This window comes from Trichosurus vulpecula, chromosome 6, assembly GCF_011100635.1.
Source record: "Trichosurus vulpecula isolate mTriVul1 chromosome 6, mTriVul1.pri, whole genome shotgun sequence".
In the NCBI taxonomy this organism is placed as follows: Eukaryota; Metazoa; Chordata; class Mammalia; order Diprotodontia; family Phalangeridae; genus Trichosurus; species Trichosurus vulpecula.
In genome coordinates this window covers 65,337,199-65,350,591 of record NC_050578.1, presented here as the reverse complement: position 1 = coordinate 65,350,591, position 13,393 = coordinate 65,337,199, and the positions used below count along the sequence as shown (strand labels likewise).

General features: G+C 39.0%; 1 protein-coding gene across 1 annotated transcript in view; it reads left to right on the top strand.

The window, feature by feature from the left end:
- EMCN (endomucin) overlaps positions 1–13,393 on the top strand; it is a 137,477-nt gene that overhangs the window by 23,512 nt on the left and 100,572 nt on the right. The window contains exon 2 of the mRNA XM_036764785.1: positions 10,353–10,418. Within this exon, the coding sequence (XP_036620680.1) occupies positions 10,373–10,418 (46 nt within the window). The 5' untranslated portion in view covers positions 10,353–10,372. The remainder of the gene's footprint in view (positions 1–10,352; positions 10,419–13,393) is intronic.

Below are 13,393 nucleotides of genomic sequence, written 5' to 3'. Positions count from 1 at the left end.
TCTATGCGTTTGTGAATAGACATCTAAGGCCATCAGTTTTACTACTGGTGCTTCTTTGACTTTTATGTGTTCCTGTAAATTTTTATGCATCCCAACTGCAAATATTCTTCATATAGTTTAGGTACAGGATCTAGTTGATATAGTATCTAGTTTGGGGGGTTTATGTAGCAGTTTTATTTATTACCATTTTTTTTTTTCTTTTCTTTTGTTTAAAATGAGTTTTATTGATACTTTTTTGGTTCATTTCTGGAAATATAACTCTCCCTTCACCAGGTTTAACCTTCCTTTGTAACAAAGAAAATTGCTTAAACAAAAACATCTGATACAGTGCTTGCATCTAACAATGTATACAACATAATTCTATAGTTGTTCCCCTCTGTCATGAAGAGAGACTGTTTCATTGTTCTCCAGAACCGTGTTGTTTCTTCAGTTACTCAGAGTTTGGCTACTCAAGTCTTTCCATTTATGTTGCTTAAGTCTTTGTGTATGTGGTTCTTGTAATTCTGCTGATTTCCTCCTGTATACATTTATATAAATTTTCTCATATTATCTGAATTCTTCATGTTTGTCAATTTTAAAATACATATGCTGTTATTTTGTATACCACAGGTTTTTTTACCCATTCCCTAACTGATGGATATCACCGTTTCCAATTATTTGCTACTACAGAAAATGTTGCTAATAATATTTTGGTAGATACTGGACCATATCAGCTTCTACCTCTTTGGTATATTCCCTTCCTTTTTACTGTAATATTTTATAAGTTTTTCAAGACTCTAAGCAAATATCAACTTATCAGCCTTTGTTGGGTGAACTCCATCCATGGCCAATAGTCTATCATTTTTTATATTTTAAACTGTGCTCCAGAAATCCAAATCCCTCACTGCTAGTCAATGAAGGAGTAATAATGAAAATTTAAAGGGGACTTTATGCTGGTATGGAAGTATTTAGCCATCCAATACCATTCTGCCCAAGCCAGTAGAATCACACTGGCTGGGTGGAAATTGATCACTCTAGTTCTTCTTATGCATGGCTGTAATCATCCACAATAAGATTTCTAAGACACCGCTTTAACCACGTTATTTCCTTTCTCATAAACCGGGAATGGTTTCCTACTGCTTATTGGGTAAAGTTGAAATCCTTAGCCCAGCATTCAAGGCTTTCCAGAAGTAGATATCTATCTACATGCCTTTTTAGCTTTTCTCTATATTCTCTCTGTGTCTCTGTGTCTGTCTGTCTGTCTCTGTCTCATCTTCTCTCTCTCTGTCTCTCTCCCATTAGATTGTAAGCTTTTTAAGGTCTGAGACTATCTTTCTTTTTTCATCTTCATATCCCCAGTGCTTAGCACATTACCCAGCACATACTAGGTATTTAAGAAATGTTTTTTGACTACTAATTTTTGACTATTTCCCTCCACTGCCATGCACAAACTGTTCATTTTTGCCAATAAAATCTATTTGGAATCACTGAAATACGCTTTGTACTTTCTTTAATTTGAGCCAATGTTTGGACTCTTCCCTCTACTTAAAATATCCCCCACTACCATTTTAACACTTTGAAATTCAACTTGTCAGTCAAGGCCCACCTCAAATTCTTTCTCTTCCATGAAACCTTTCATGATCCAAGTGATTTTTCCCTCCTCTGAATTCCTATGGCACTGACTCTTTGTTGTCATCCATGTGACATTTAACATATAATTCTTTGTTATGCAGTTAAATATGTACAAGGAGACTTAGGGGGACACAAGAGTTATCTTCAAACAGATATTGTAATGTGGAAGAGATGCATTAAATTTGTTTTAATTAGCTCCACAAAACAGAAGTGTGAGCATTAAAGAGGCAAATTGTAGGTCAATACAAGAAAAAAAAATTTCCTAACTAAGCTGTCCCACAATGTGCTTTGTTGCCTTAGAAGAGAGTCGATTCAAACATAATGGATGACCATTTGTTAGGGATGACATAAAGGGGATATGGCTCAGGTTGTACTATCTCTAATTAGATGACAAGGCCCAGAAAGATGGTGACTATGTGTTGAGCACTATAGACATACACTATTAGTGCTCAATATGTAGGGACAGAGGTTAGAACTGAATTTGTGATTTCATGGGTATAGGAATCTGTCAGATGAGGAAATTCTCACTACCAATGCGGATTTGCACCTTGTCTATAAAATGGAGCCTTAAAGTAGCACATACATGACTGAGAGGTTAACTGACTCACCCAGAGGTGACAAAGAGCAGAGCAGAGTCAGAGGTGGAACTTGAACCCATATGTCAGAAGCATGACACTAATACCAACTGTCAGTTTTAATTTAATACTGGAATGAAATGAAGTACTCCCAAGTCACTGGACTCTTAAAGGAAGCTTATTTGCCCCCAACACAGCAATAATACTCAGCAAGGACACAGTGCTAGTTTCTCTAGTCTCAGCCTCTCCATCTCCAGATGTAAACATATCAGCTCATCAAGGCAGGCTAACTTAAGTGGGCTTTAGAAATCCAAATCTGAGGGGCCTGGTTTCCTTGGAGCTGGGACATTTTAATGTTCTTGGGATGAGCAAGAAGCTACAACAGGGAAGCCAGGGCCAATCAAATCCATCAACAGCTTTGTCCTATCCTACTTTTGTTAGATGGAGATGGGGAGGATGAGGGTCAAGAAAAGACCTGGGGCCAATCATCAGGCCGTAAGGGTAGTTTTGCTTTCTTTTAGCTAGGCCCTCTTCATGTTGTGGATTGGGAGAAATATGCTTCCTCAGGGAAATAGTAGTACTATAACACCAGGTTTCCAAGTTTTGAAGTTTTCTATATACTTTGCCATAATATTCTCAGGCAGAAGCTGCTGTGGCCTAGAAGAAAAGCCTGTGCACTTGCAACCAGGCAAGCCAGGTCCCAGTCCTTGCTCCTCTGGTCCCTAAGTGTATCATCTTAGACAATCAGCTAACTTAGTTACCTCATCTATCAAATTACTAATTTAAGTAATAATAATTACATTATTAATCTAGCAGATTAGTCAATATACATTGAATTTCCAGATTAGTGGTGGGAAAAGAATTAGGAATGAAAAACCATAGCTATGCTCATTTTCTCATACCTGAAGATAAGAATGACCTAAAAACCTCTTGGGTAATGAATTCGGAAAATACCACTTACTTGAATTGAACTACTTTCTATATATTTGCATTATTAACTATATTTATGTTGTATTTTTATAGGGCTTTACATTAGAATCTGTTTGTTTCATTTATTACACTTGCATCCCCAGTGCCTTGCACAACACCTGACAAATATTAGTTACAAAAGAAATGCTTGTTGATTGATTGAATCATGTATCTCAGAGCAGTGGGCTATACCATTTTGTTCTTTGCTTCCATGTATATTCTTTTGTTTGCCCATACATAGCCATGAGTTAGCCCTTGGTGGACCTCATATTCTCCATTCTGCTTAGAATAAATATTCTTTCTAACTACATATTTTCAGACTTTACTGAGACTCATCAGAGGATACAGAAATCATGGATATATGATGTAAAATCATACCCAGAGCAGTTGCAGTCTCTTGTAGATTTCCCACACCTCTCTATCCCCCCATAAAGAGACAGGATATCCAGATCCCATTAAGAGCAGAAGGTGAGAATCTCACCAGTCAGTTTCATCCTAGTTTGATCCCCAAAAGCTAAACACTGAGTCAGTCCTGGGGGTGTTTTGACAATGGTCCAAGGGGAAACAGGGTCTATATGATTTTTGGGGTTTCAGGTTTAAACTCTCCTCTGCCCCTAAATTACAATGTTGTTTTTCTAGACTTTCCTCTTTTCAGTCTTCCTTTCCTCATCCCAGATACTAATTTTTTATTATGCTCACCACCCTTCTAGGAAGATGTTCTTATTCTAGATCTATGTAGAACAGTTGAGTCTTCATGGATATCATAGCTAGACATGATCAAGGTCCACACACAACAGCTTGTATGGCCTTCAAAGCTCAGTTCAAGTACCATTTTCTCCATAAAACTTTTCATAGAATTCCATCTCTATTACTCTTTCCCTTTTCTAACTACTTTTACAGTTATTATCTGCTCTGAGCAAATAGTACCTTATTATAGACAACATTATCGCTAATTCTTACAGGATCATGCATGCTTTTGACATTCTCTTTTACCTGCTCTTGACTCTACCTTCTAATCAATAGCTACTCCTTACATAGCACCTTCATGTTCCAGGCATTTTGCAAATGTAATCGTATTTGATCCTTGCAACAACTCTGGGAAGCAGGCATTATTATTATATTCATTTTACAGTTGAGGAAAATGAGGCAAATAGAAGTTAAGTGACTTTCCCAGGGTCACACAGCTACTAAGTATATGAGGCTGGATTTGAACTCAGGTCTTCCTGATTCTCTAGTGCTCTATCCAATGCATTATGTAGCTGTTATGTATATATTCTACAATTTAGTGCTTTATCACAACAGTTTACAATGCTATTATAAGTAATACTCTGCTGAAAACTAAGCAGATGCCCATCGATTGGAGAATAGTTAAATACACTGTGGTGGTATGAATGTAATAAAATATTACTGTGCTGTGAGAAATGACAACTATAATGAATATAAAGAAGCACTGAAGGACTTCCAAGGACTTCTTCACTCTGATTCAGAATGAATAAAGCAGAGCCAACAAACAATATTCGCAATGACTACCACAACATAAATGGAAAGAAAAACTACAGAACAATTAAAAGTCAATTTGAAGAATTGCTAAGAAATAAGCCTACCTCAAAGAACAAATATGAAAAAATCTCTCTCTCTTTCTCTCCCTCTGTCTCTCTTTCTCTCCCTCTCTCTCTCTCTCTCTCTCTCTCTCACACACACACACACACACACATTCCTTTGCAATGGGTGGGGAGCTAAGTCCATGGATGTGCAACATTGCATATATTATCAGTTTTTTTTCAGAGTACTTATCAATTTTTATGTTTTCTCTTCCTCTTTTTCTTTTAAGTAAATTCTTTGTTATATGGGATTATTTTTCTGGGAGGACAAAGGAAGGAGGAGTGATACAGGGAGAATTTACCCAATAGAAAAACAAAATAGTTTATAGAGACTTAGTTTTAAAAGAATGCTATTATAAAAAAATCACAAAATGATTTATTTGTTTATGCCTCATTTTTGGTCATTTTATAAACTCTTCATAGTTAGGTTTCCTGTACTTGCCTACCTCTTCAGTCTCACCTTAGGCTAGGTTTTACTCCGTTCACTCTACAATTAAAAAGACAAATAAAACAATCAAATAACCAGGAAATTTGACCTCACACACTTCTGAGTTCTTCATGATCTGATCTGTCCTATATTGAAGTGGAAAAAGTGAGATCTAGTATGTGAAGTTCAGTTTTAGAGGTGAAAAAAGCTTTTGATTTGATTACAGGAAAACTTGTGAAAAGTCAGTCTTGTGGCTTCTGTTGATACTGTAAATGCCATTTCTGTACATCCCAACAATAAACAAAGTCAGTGCTAGCCACTAACACCTCCAAATGCCAAAAGTGTATTTTAAAAAAACACTGATGCCAAATGAAGATGTTGTATTTAACTGACATGGGAAATACCAAAGATATGGTACTTCTACATGTAGAAAAAAAGGAAACATAACTATGTGAATCTCTTTAGCTCTCTCTTTTTGTCCTTCAGTCATTTTCAGTCATGCCCAATTCTTTGTGACCCCATTTGGGGTTTTCTTGGCAAAGAAACTGAAGTGGCTTGTTGCTTCTTTTTTCAGCTTATTTTATAGATGAGGAAACTGAGGCAAAAAGGGTTGCCCAGGGCCACACAGCTAGTGTCTGAGGCCAGATCTGAACTTGAGAAGATGAGTCTTCCTGACTCCAGGCCTGACAATCTATCCACTGAGTCACCTATAGCTACCTTAGTTCTCCCCTGTCAGTGTTCAGTTTCCTTACCATAAAATAGAGTCATTTGAACTCACTCTCAAGCATATCAGATGTAGAAAAGGAAATAGTTATAGACAGCCCTCCTCACACTCTGTCTTCCTTCTTAGTGGTTTCAATCCCTCTAAAAAAAATTCACACCACGAAGAAGTGAGATCTTAGCATACTGTTGTTGTGGGTGCCAGGGCCTGTTCCTTATAAAGGTCCTTTGCCACTTCTCCTGGGTCATTTGCTCTGTCATAAAGTGGATTTTCTTGCATTTGTATTTGTCCCTGCCTTTTAACCACTGCCATGATGTCACATGTTCTGAAATGCCCATTTTGCCAGAGCTATTTCTGACTGCTCATCTTTCAGCCATGGCTCCATCCTGTTACAGCTGACTCACCCTGCTCATACGTACATAAAGCTCCAAGACTTATTCACCCGATTATCTTTTTCTCTTATCCAGATAATACATTTCTTTCTGAAATCTGGCAGTCCTGGCTCTTATCTTAGTAAGGAAACTGGGCATTATCTAATCTCTTTTTGAGGATTCTATTGATGACCTCAAATTCTGAACATCAATTTTTGTTGTATATTATTACATTGTAGGTATAGGCAATTGGACATACATACTGTATAAGCACCTGATGTCAGTAGATAGGGAGGTAGGCTGTGAGTCAGGAAAACCTGTTTGAATCCCACCTGAGATGCTTGCTAACTGTGGAACACCAACAAAGTCTCTGAGATGCCTCAGAAACTTCAACTGCCTCCTCTATAAAATGGGGATAAGACCTCTCGTATTTATGAGACTCACATATGTAAAGAACTGTGCAAACCTTACCACAATATGTAAATATCAATTATTATCTCTTCTCATCTGCAATTTGTCTTGGTTCAGACTTGTGAGAGCATTGGACCTGAAGGTAGTAGGCTTTAGTTTGAATTCCAGGCCTGCTACCTGTGTGACCCTAGGCAAGTCACTTGCCATCTGTAGGCCTTGATTTTCTCATCACTAAAAGGAGGAAGATGGACTAAATGGCCCCAGGATCCTTTTCATTCCTGGACCTCTGACCATAGTTCATAAATGTAGGGGACTCATTCTTAAGGAAACTGCCTTCATGGATGCAGACTGACCAGTCATGTGTATTTTAGAGTCTAGTACCAAAGGACACTAAGAGATAAGTGACATGTTTCATGGTTACTTGCAGCTGGCAAGAGTCACACACAGGATTTGAACTGTGTTCTAACTGCTTCCAAGGCCAGTCGTTTATCTGCTGCTCCACCTAGCTTCTCTATCATTTCATATTTTTCAGAAAAGTGATGAAGAATTCCAAATGGAAAGGTGGATAGATTTGAGTATTCCCATTGAGGGAATGTTTTCTTTATTTAACAGAAACAACAGTCAACAAACACTTATTAAGTATTTACTATGTGCCAAACACTGTGCTAAGCAAATACAAAAACAAGCAAAAAGAAAGACAGTTTGTATTCTCAAGGAGCTTGTATTCTAAGGGGGTGGGGCATGGAGACAATGTATAATTGGAAGCTGAAAAAAGATGCTGGGTGGTACAGGTCATGAAGGAGAAGTATGGAGTAAAGCTTGGTGAAAAATAAAGAGGTGGTTGGCCTAAGTATCCTCCTTAAATAAAGGTTCTGGGAGGAGCCATCTGGAGGGAGGGGCTGCAGAGGTAGAGTGTACTTCAGTCATGTGAATTCCAGGGTAGTAGTGATCTTCCAGGATAAAGAGGTTTCCCATGCCAGCTGGAGAAGTCCAAAGAGCACCTGATACAGTGTCTTTGGTGAATGCCATTTCCAGATAGCCATTTACCTATGATCAGGAAAGAACAAATACAAAAGAGACCTAGGAAACAGATGTGCCATGAATTTACAGATAAATGGCAGTTGGGTGGGAAGATTAGGCAGTTACTCCCTCTCCTCCATCCACTCATATTTCTTAGCTTCCTCCTCAGGTAGCCACTGGGGAAGTGAATAATAGTTCATCCAGTCAAACTTTTCATATGCACTGTCAGGTCCAGCTTAGCCTCTACTGAGTCATTATTCCTTCCAAGTCCTTAGCCAGCCACAAGAATCATCAATATACTACTAACTCTGAGTCATCATGACTGAAACTAGTATCATTTTTCATGTTTGTTTTGACAGCATGCAAAGAATATTGTGCATATTCCATATGCCCAATTGGGGAAGTCCAAGGACTGGGCCCATTGTCCAGTCTCCCCCATTATGTATTGATTTGTTTGTTTTCACATGATTGTCACTTCCTAATAATCCTCCACCCCTGACATTTATCCCTCCTTTATAACAAACAAGTACAGGCAACAAAACACATGGACGCTTTGACCATGTCTGAAAATGTATGACTCATTCTGCATCTGTGTTAGACTGCCTCTCTGCTGAGAGATGGGAGGCATGCTTCCCCATCTATCTCCTAAAGTCACTATTCACCTTATGTCCTGAAAGACACAAACAGCTGATTGCAGGTGGCCCAAAGGTGTCCAGCCAGAGTGGGCACAGCCAGGCTTGGGGGAGATCCAGGAGTGTGTGGGTTAAGAATGTGTATTGAGCCCAGACATCTGGCAGACACCCCCAAGGTCTGGACTAATGAGACATGTATACTTAAAAAAATAGACACATAATATAATAGATAAGAACAGCCTAACATAAATGATGTTAGAATGTGATAAAACATTCAAAATAGGTCAAATGGAGTATCCCGAGGGACAGCGGATCACACTTCACTAGACAGATCAGAGAAGACATCATAATGGGGGGGGATGATGGGGGAGAATACCTGAGCTGAGACTATGTAGAGGCTAAAAAGGCTTTAACCAAAGGGGAGGGTCGAGCAGGAGGAAGATACAATATGGTGGTAGTGGACAATCTAGTTGAACGAGAGGACTAGTCTTGGAACTGTTAGACTACTTTCCTAAGAAAATCCAGCTTGGAAGCACTATAGCTGGAACTCAAGTTCCATTCTGCTGATTCTAAATCCCCTATTTTCAGGGTGCTACCCATGCTTGGAGAGTGGTTTTGGTTTGTTCATTTTTAGGGTACCGTTGTGTATCTTGTATAGTGGCTAGCATGCTGGATTTAGAGTCAGGAAGACTGATGTTTGAATCTGACCTTTGAATCCTTACTTGCTACTTGACCACTGGCAACTCAATTGAACAATGAGTCTCAGTTTCCTCATTTGTAAAATGGGACTAATGATGACTATATTACCAGCCTTTCAGGATCAAATGAGATAATGTTTATGAAACACTCTGCAAATGTAAAAACAATATGTAAATGTTAGCTGTTACTGTTTTTTTTTCCTAGGTGTGAATAACTGAGTGATTGGGTGGGGGTGCCCGTGGGGGGGGGGGGGGAGGAGAGACCAAGAGGTTGAATTTAGAACAGACATCCAAAAAAACCACTTAATTTTTAATGATATGTGAAATGTCAATACTGCAGAAGGAATAGAGCAAAGGAAGATCTGAATTCAAATCCTAGCTCTAACTAGCTATGTAGCTCTGAGCAAAACATTTAATAATAACAGTACCTAGCATTTAGGGAGAGCTTTAAGTTCACAAAGTATTTTTAAAAATATGATCTCATTTTATCCTCACGTCAATCTTAGGAGGTAAATACTATTATTATCATTTTATAGATGAGGAAACTCAGGGAAGTAGAGATTAAGGGACTCGCCCAGGCTCACACAGTCAGTGTTTGAGGCAAGATTTGCACTCAGATTTTACTGTCTGAGATTCACTTTCTTCACTTGGAAAATAGGAAAATAATATGAAATCTATCTGCCTTATAGGACCATTTTGAGGAAAGAATTCTGTAAATTTTAAATGTGCTGTTTGACCATGAACTTACACAAGACTCATTAGAAAAGACCCTGATGTTGGGAAAGATTGAAGGCAAAAGGAAAAGGAGATGGCAGAGGATGAGATGGATAGATAGTGTCATGGAAGACAATGAACATGGACTTGGACAGATAGTTAAGAGATGGTGAAGAATAGAAGGGCTTGGTGTGCTATGGTTCATGAGATCGCTAAGAGTCAGACATGACTGAACCACTGAACACCAACAACAGCAAATATAGATGTCATATTCAGATTATTATCTCAAACAGATCTGCCATCTCATGCAGTCTGGCAGAGCAAATGGAGAGCTGGTCACATATTCAGGAAGACCTGGGCTCTTCTGCAAAACTCTCAGACTTAGTGATTGTGTGGCTTTACACAAGTCACCCACCTCTTAGTGCCCAAGACAACTATCTAAGGCAAGAAATTGCTAAAGAAGTAAATCTGCAATAGTGGGATGTCCTCCCAAGGAATTCTTTATACTAAAGAAATCACAGGTTTAGGGTCCTAAGATAGAATCCTAAATGTAGTCCTCCTTCTAAAATATGTACTTTCTAAATTCAGCTTTTATTTTATAGGTTCTGCAACCACTAAGCCGATGACTATGCAAGCCGTACCTAAAGACCCCACATCTTCATCAAATGGTAATGTCTTTTTAATTATTAAATTGTGTTTTATTTTCATAACTGCATTCTTTCCCTCCCACCCTCAATTCATAAGGCAAAGAAAACCTGTTGCAAACATGTATAGTCAAGTAAAACAAATTCCTGCCATTAGCCATGTCCAAATTTATGTCTAAATAGACAGACAGACCAATAGATTCAAATACACACACACACACATGCACACACACACACACATACACACACAACTCTGTACTTTGAGTTCATCACTCAAGAACAATTTATAATAACAGTAATATTGTGAAGATATACAACTTTAAAAGGCTTAGGAACTCTGATCAACATAATGACTAACCACAATTTCAGAAGATGCAAAATGAAACTTGCTATTCAGCTCCTTGGAAGAACCTCTATTCATTGAATATCCATATAATCACCTAAAGGATTATACTCAGTTTTGCTAGGTAGGTGATTCTTTGTTGTAATCCTATCTTTTTGCCCTCTAGAATATGCCCTTTAATCCTTTAATATAGAAACAGTTAAATCTTGTGTTATCCTGACTGTGGCTCCATGATATTTGAATTATTTCTTTTTATCTGTTTGCAATATTTTCTACTTGAACTGCAAGCTCTGAAATTTGGCTATAACATTCTCAGGAGTTTTCATTTACAATCTCTTTCAGGAGGTGATGGTAGATTCTTTCAATTTCTGTTTTGTCCTATGTTTCTAGAATATCAGAACAGTGTTCCATGATAATTTCCTGAGAGATGATGTCTAAGCTCTTTTTTTATCATGGCTTTGAGGTAGTCCAATAATTTTTAAATTATGTCTCCTGCATCTATTTGCAGGACACCTGTTTTTCCAATGAGATATTTCACATTATCTTCTATTTTTTTCATTCTTTTGACTTTGTTTTATTGTTTCTTGATGTCTCATAAAGTCATTAGCTTCCAGTTGCACAATTCCAATTTTTAAGGAATTATTTTCTTCACTGAACTTCTGTACCTCTTTTTCCATTTGACCAATTCTTCTCTTTAAGGAATTCTTCTCTTCAGTGAATTTCTGTACCTTTTTTTCCTATTGGCTAATTCTTCAAGTCATTCTTCTCTTCATTAGATTTCTATGCCTCTTTTACCATTTAGCCTATTCTGTTTTTTAAGGTGTTATTTTCTTCAGGACATTTTTGTGCCTCCTTTACCAAGCTGTTGACTCTTTTATCAAAATTTTCTTGCATCACTAACTTCTCTTCCCAATTTTTCCTCTACTTTTCATACCTGATTTTTAAAATCCTTTTTGAGCTCTTCCATGGCCTGAGACCAATTCATATTTTTTTTGAGGCTTTGGAAGTAGCAGTTTTGACTTTCTTGTCTTCTTCTGAGTTTGTGTTTTGATCTTCCCTGTTATCATAGTAACTTCCTATAGTCAAGATTTTTTTGATGTGTGCTCATTTTCCAATCTATTTTTTTTTTACTCTTAACTCTTCGCTAAAGTGGAACTCTCCTTCTGGAGTGGAGGCAGCACTGTCCCAAGCTTCAGAATTTTGTGCACTTGTTTTCAGACATAATTCTGTGGAAGTGGAAGTTTTCAGCTCTTTCAAGGCAGTATGATCTAAGGAGAGTTGTGTTTACTACTCTCCTGGCTTGTGCCTTGGTCCATGAGTGACAACAATGACTCTTTTCTCCCCTGGAACTGAGCGGGTTCCCTACTCCCCTGCTGCTCTGTTGTGCTAGTGCTCCTCCTCACCATGGGACTGAGACCCAGTACTGCAAGGAGGATTCAAGTAGAGACGATGCAACAGAGTCTTGCCCCTGTAGCCATAATGGCTTTTGTTTTCTTTGAATGGCTCAGCTTGCCTCATTGAGCCTCTGGACACTGTGGCTTGCTCTTCCGGGGCAGGAGGCCCGGGGAGCATGCCAGGAAGCAGACAGCTTCCTGTGTGAGGAGTCATGGGGCTGGCTGAGGGGAGGTGTTGGCGGCTATGCTAGGGGGAGGAGCCAACTCAGGAACCAATCGGCCCTGGTCATTCGGGCGGAGCTTGATGATGTCAGAGACCCTATAAGAGGGGAGAGGACAGCTTGAAGATCCTCTCTTTTCCTTTTCCGGTTGGAGCCAGCGACAGTTACATCGTCAGTTACAGCGACCGTTACATCGTCAGTTTCAGTTGCAGCTTCAGTTACAGACAGAGACACAGCTGAGGCAGGAGCTGCCAGTAGCAGAGCTGACCTACGGGAGGAAGCTGAAAAAAGACTTCAGGCCAGTGGGTAATCTTATTACCATCGAGGGGGAAGCATGATTTTGCTTTACGCAATCATGCTTCTCTGTAGCCTCCTGGTTACTCTTGCAAGGCGTACTTATTGGGCCTGGAAGATTTTGATCAACATATCAAAATGGGGCTTCTGGTTCATGGGTTGGTTACTGTGGAGCCTAAATAAATGTTTTGATTCTTCTGCCTTCTACTTTGAGAGTTTCTTATATCCGGCGGTTCCGAACCTTTCAGACATGTTTATGATCCTCTTTGAGATTATAAACTCTGCCCTCCTGTTACATTTGGCGTCACGAACAGGATCGCTAGGTATAAGATCTCTATTTAGAAGCAGAACAATTTCAGAGGAAGAGATGAATATCCCAGGATGGGAGGATCCATTTTATTCCTCCCTAGCAAAAGAATTGGCTAAAAAAGCTGGACCCTGTGAAAACTGGGAACCAAGGCTACGGAGAGGAGATCCTAGGGATTTGGAAAAGTGTTTACGAGAAGTTGGGATTCAGTCAGGGGCATCACTATCTAGGCAAAGCTGGATAGTGTTATCAGCCTACCGGCTAGTATACGAAAGATTGAGATTAAGTGAAAGACATGGGGGCACTCCTACCCCACAGGAAGAAGGGGAATCTCAGATAGCAGAAGACCAAACTGACTCAAATGAGAACTTTTCTATTAATGTGGCTAAGAGCAACAGGAGACCAAAAAAGCCCAGAGTGCATTTCAACCCAGCCCAGAA